Genomic DNA, 6,000 nt, shown 5'->3' with positions numbered 1-6,000 from the left:
TTTTTATGGTTAAAATTATATTCTGCAGAAATCAATTTCTGACAACTTCATAAGACATAAAAAGGGGCTCATTTGAAGACCACCAGCTCTAAGCAGGTGATTCTATCCATCTTTCTTTCTCTCTTATTCTCTTTCTCTCTAAGGTCACATCCTGAGTTCATGTGATTCTGTCAGCACCTATATTTTGTCATTTGTTTCCCTTGCAGAGAGTGTCAAAGAAGACCTCAGTGTCTGAGAAAAATGACTTTCCATGGAACATGATGTATACCTCCTGCCATATGTTTTCTTTTACTAACCCCTGAAAACTGAATACACAGGTCTGGGTCTACAGAATGATAATTGATCAAAGTCACCATGTACCAACTGCTCAGACTGTTTTGGGACAAAAAGGTCTTTCACGGGCTGGAGGCCTCTTCCCCTTAGATGACTCTATTGAAGACAGCCTGACAGAAGCTCTGAAGCAGATTAAAATAATTAGTTCATCTTTGGTAAGTAAGTTGGTTTGTAGATGAGATCCCTCAAATGACCTATGCAAGATCCCAGGTCCCAAGATGGCATGACCTCTCTTAAGTCTATTCTGTGCTTGAATTGGCATATGAAATAACTTTAGGAAATTCATTATCTCAGGGCACCTTTTGCCCATTCATGGAAACTCAACTGCTGAAAATTGCAAAGTAGAGTGGAGTGGAATTCTCACAAAATGGAGAGTTGAGGTGCTATTTTCACATGCATGAAATGATGAGGGAAAGAGGGGTACACACATTCTAGAAAACGCAGACCTGAAAAGAGGTACAGCAGTATTGGTAATGAGATGGGGTGTGTGGTGGAGGCTGAATAATGAAAGAAGGTAGGACAACACCTCCTGCCACACTGGTAATATGAGACAAGGATGACAGTGACTCTGCTGCCAGAAGTGACAGGTGCCCAGGGCTTGATGGCACCGATTCTATGTACTTGCCCATTGTTTCTACTTCATTCACCTTTTCTTTGCTCCATTTTCTATCCTTTGTCCCAATTAATTCAACTCATCTATTCATGAATCCCAGGTGTCGTCAGGCATATTTAAGGCCTCCTTCAGCCCTCCTCTTCCTTTGCTTCTCCATGTCAAGATCATATATTCTGAAAGCATTTCCCAAAGGGAAAGAATCTTGGGTACTTAGTATGGTCGGATGTTAACCTCCTTTGGTTAGGCATGGACCTATCATGAGTCTGGTCCCACTTCACAGGCCTTGGCCTCCAAGCACCTGTCACATCCTCACAACTTACAAGTGTGCCAATAGTTGGACCAGGCACCTATTGGGAAAGGGAAAGTGTGGGACCTGTGCCATAAAGTTTCAGAGGCCATAGCTCTCTGCCATGTTACATTACAGACAGGCTAATGAGGCATGTAGTGAGCCTTCCTCCCCAAGACTCCACCATTTTCTCTTACTGGTCACCCTTAACATGCCAAATATTCCACTGACCAGTGAAGTTATTGCCCATTCTTCTTTCCTCAGATAATGCCTTTGATGGAAATTATATGTCTATATTTTTTCCAGACCATTAATCAACTCAGTCTGACTCAAAATACAGTGTTCTACTTTCTGGTTAGTATTTATGAGTTGTTTCTAATAGACCCCTCTTTCAACTATTCTAGAAGTAAAGTGGCTGAATGTGCCATTAATTTTTATCTTTCTAACAGCAAAAATAAAACCAGTCCCAAAATATCAAAGGTCACTCATGCTATTTTGATTCCTTCAATTACTTTATCAGATGCAGAATTTTAGGGCTGATGAATCCTGTTATATTTCCCCACTGGTTAAGTGAAGACAATGGTTAAAGCCAATGGGAGCCTATCTTTAGGAGTGCTGTTGGAACATTAAGCCCTCCAATTAGCATCCCACCTGACTTGCAGAAGTTTGTGCCTCCTTGCTTATTAACTTCTATCCCATCTCACTTTTTCCACTTCAGGGAGGAGAACGTGGGTAACTTCAAACTCACATTCATGACATTTTAGTTGATGGATGCTGGTAGCTCCTTTTCTGATTACTCCATTGTCCAGTCCATGGCATTTTTCCCTGTTGACTATGTTGTATCGGTTCCTCATTATCAGGCCCACATCTTCTTTACTGGACTTTCTAATGACTCTGGATCTCAATTATCAATCATGTTTCTCAATCTTTCTTTAAGAATAGAACAAGAAGATGCTTTCTTTTTATTTAATTTATTTGTTTATGACAGAGAGAGGGTACAGATGGAGGGAAAGAATGGACACACTTCAGCCACTGAAAATCAACTCCAGATGCATATGCCACATTGTGCATCTGGCTAATGTGGGTACTGGAGAACTGAACCTGGGTCCTTTGGCTTTGCCAGCAAGTGCCTTTACTGCTAAACCATCTCTCCAGCCCAAGAAGATGCTTTCTGAATGGTCATTTCTAGCCTCCTTCTAGCACAGAAATTTCTTCAGAAGAATCCTGACAAATAAGCAGCTTCTCCTTTGACATTTACAATGAGGAGACTAAAGAACACTTCTGAGACTTTGTTTCCCTCTCCTCAATTACCCTTGGCTTAACTGGCCTCTTTCTATCACAAGACTCAATGCTCATCAAGGCTCTTCATCATTGATGGTTCCCTAACCTGTGCTGCCAAGGAAAAACAGGGAAGAGTGGGACATCAGACCCAAGCTTGGCAATCAGAATTGAATTCCCAGAACTCCTAGAGAAGAAATGGCTAAAAGTGCTTAGTCATGTTGGTTGTAACCTAAGCAGGCAGGCCCTTGCTTCTTTGAGCTCTGACAGTGTAGCTACCTTCCTCACTATATTTTCCAGGGATAGATAAGTCAGCTGTTCCTTCACCTCCTATTATAATTACTACTATTATGACTTTTCCTGTGACCAAGAATTCTGATGAAGACATAGATCCTCCACTGTTGGAAGTTGAAATAGTGACCATGTCACTCCTTTAGGTTTTTACCCATTCTTCCTTGTTCTTGTCTCTTCTCTCAATGATGAAAGAGCCAAACCTTGCCAGAGAAAAGGATCAGGTCTCACTTATGGCTCCCCACTTTCCAACTAAGCATTCTTAGTACCTGTGAGTTTTCTCATGATGAATAAGGGGTCTATATTAGGAAAAAGGTTAGCATCATGCACAGTCCTCAACTCTAATGTCTGAAAAACTCAATTTTGTCACTATGTGAGAAAAGCTATCCAAATCATGCTAAGTGCATACTACTTGGAAGTATAAATTGCAGTGTCACTTTGTTGATTTATATTGAAAATGATAGCTCATATATATCAGAATTCTTGTGTGCCTCATGCTGCTCTGCACAAGTCTTTTTGCTCAGCTTTTCTCTATAAAGGGAATATTATTGTTGATTATATTTCTTCATCTTCTTTAACTGTCACATTACAGTCTCCCTTTCTGAACCTCAGGTAAGCAGACTTTGTTAGGTTGATTCTCAAGGCACAGTAGTGATTCCAAGTTCTTGGAGAATGCATCACTGTAGCTCCAGGTATTATAAGCATTCTCAATATTCTGCTTATCTGGCTCTGGAATCTTCTTAATTTATTACCATAATTTATCAATGTAGTTCTTAGACCAGCTACTCTGAGCCATTGCTGACACAGTGCTCTGTTCCTAAGATTTCTTTCTAATGGTAATACTGCACATTGTCCTCATGTAATACTCTAAGACTTTCAGGTTGAATCAGATTCACAATTAGATAACTTAAAATTTTAAGTGGCTTACATCACATTTTATTTTATTTTTTTAAATTTTTTATTTTTTTAGTAATTAGTTTTGTATTCAGCAAATACAGTAAGTTTGGTGCCATTATTAGGCTCATCCATTACCTACCCTGTCCCCTTGGCCCCTCCTTGTTGAGGTATATGGGTCATGCATTGTGGAGTTAGCCCACAGTTATGGGTAGGATAAATGTCTCTGCATATCATGACACAACATGTGGCTCTGGCATTCTTTCTGTCCCCTCTTCTGGAAAATTTCCCTGAGCCATGTTGGGTTCAGTTTTGGTCTGCTTCAGTGATGAGGTATTGGGGGCCTCTGGGTCTCTGGCTCTCTGATTTGGTAGGAGTTGATTTTTCTCTGTGTTGATCTCCTTCACCCGGTTCACCAGGAAAACAGCACCCTTGCTTGTTTTGCCAATTTTTCTTAGTTTCAACTGGGGCCCTTTTGAGGTATGATGGGGTGGCTCTCTCCTTAGGATCTACATCTATCTGAAAAAGAGAAGCAGATTCTTCAATGGAGAGTAAGTTAGCACCAGGACAAATGAGATAACCCTTACTTTTTTTTTTTAATAGAGAATAGGTGTAGGCTTTCTTGTAGCCCATGATTGGTAGTAGCTTGATAATGGAGAGCGCGCTTGTGTTTGGATATGGTTCTGACTTGTTTCCCAGGTCCAGCTATGGGTCCCATACCACTGAGGGGATCAGTTAGCCAAATCAAGAGCAGTTGGTTCCCCACCATGGCTGTGCTATTGCACTTGTGTGGGCATCACAACACCTTATTTGCTGCTAAGTAGGTTAGATCATGAGTTGCTTGGATAGATATTGGTCATTTTCCCCCAGTCGCCCATGTAGCACCTTCTGGCACTAGATGCACTGACTGGGGACTGACTCTATTCCATCTTCCATCTTCCAGCCATGCCATTCCATTTTACGTGTTGACCACATAAGGTATCTTCAGCAGTAGGGTCTTACCACTAACCTTTGTGGGCCATCAAGTACTCAGACAGAAATCTGTCTTTCTTTTAGGAAAACTTGTCACATTTTAAACCATTGCAAACATTTTCTTTTACTTAGGCCCTCTTGCCTAACAGGGCCTTGTAACATGATTCTGTCAAATATATTCAGTCACTACTCCAAGTTTTGTAGACTCCAAAAATTTGGCCATTACACCTCAATTCCTTGCCTCAAAAATTATTCATAAAATTATTGGGCCTTCTTAGGTTTCTCTTACTATTTTACACCCCCTTTGCCAATATGTTATGTCAAACACTTTGACCTTGTTTTCCTATGAAAATATGACTCCTCACTCAAATTTTTCCCCAAGTTCCCAAACATACCTTTAATTTTCCCCTTTTTCTTTAAAATCCTTCCTGGACTACCTTTACTCATATTTTTTCTTTTTCCCTGGAAACTTGACCTAAGTTTGTCTCCTTATCCACTTGTTTCCTTGTCCCACTTTTCTGTCTCAACAATGACCAATCCATCTATCACTCTCTACTTTCAAACAGTTTTAAACAATGAGATATATTGGGCATGTGGAATCACCCAATTTAAGACATTAGGCACAACTGAAATCCCTGCATGTCTCTTTCTCATATAATTGTTCTCCCTAAGGTCCCTAAATTAACAAGTATCCTGACTATGTATTCATCCATGCACAATTCTATATCTTACTTTATATGAATGATTTAAAAACTATCATTAGTATACATTTAATGCCTTTAACCTTTATAAATATGTCATGGGCTCCATTACTATGCTTTTGAGATTTATCTGTTTTGGTGCACATAGTTCCATATACTTAGTGGACAGAGTGTTTGATAACATGAACATACCACAACTTATCCATTCTTGTGATTAGCCTTGCATTTATCAGATTACCAAAACCACTATTGGCAGCCTTCATACATATACACAATATACCATGTTCATAATTTCCACCTTCCACACTCCTTTGTGTCTTCTCTCCTGTTTCCCCTACACAGAATCCCTTCTTTACAACTAATCATTTATCAAAAATTTTAACTTATTTTCAACCTATGAAAAATAATATGTAAAGGTCAACAGTTTTTTCATGCTTTTCTGATATTTGCCATTTGAGTTTCAGTTAAGTGCCAGTTTCTGTTTATTTAGTTTCCTTGGGGTGGGGCATGAGGAATTGAGACTGGGTCTCACTTGGTAGCCCAAGTGGCCTCAAACTAGATCTTCTAGACTTAGTGTCTTGAGTTCTGGGATAACACATACATCTAATTTATTCTCTTTGAGTAACAGTTTC

At 39.7% G+C, this 6,000-nt stretch overlaps 1 protein-coding gene across 1 annotated transcript in view; it reads left to right on the top strand.

The window, feature by feature from the left end:
- The first annotated feature begins 332 nt into the window (after positions 1-332).
- The window catches only part of Veph1 (ventricular zone expressed PH domain containing 1), a 368,903-nt gene continuing 363,235 nt past the window's right edge, over positions 333-6,000 (top strand). Inside the window, 1 exon segment of the mRNA XM_012947429.2 lies at positions 333-488. Coding sequence (XP_012802883.2) covers positions 333-488 — 156 coding nt within the window.

Source organism: Jaculus jaculus, chromosome 11 (genome assembly GCF_020740685.1).
Source record: "Jaculus jaculus isolate mJacJac1 chromosome 11, mJacJac1.mat.Y.cur, whole genome shotgun sequence".
Lineage (NCBI taxonomy): Eukaryota > Metazoa > Chordata > Mammalia > Rodentia > Dipodidae > Jaculus > Jaculus jaculus.
The sequence above is the reverse complement of the archived record's forward strand: the minus strand, read 5'-3'. Positions and strand labels throughout refer to the sequence as shown.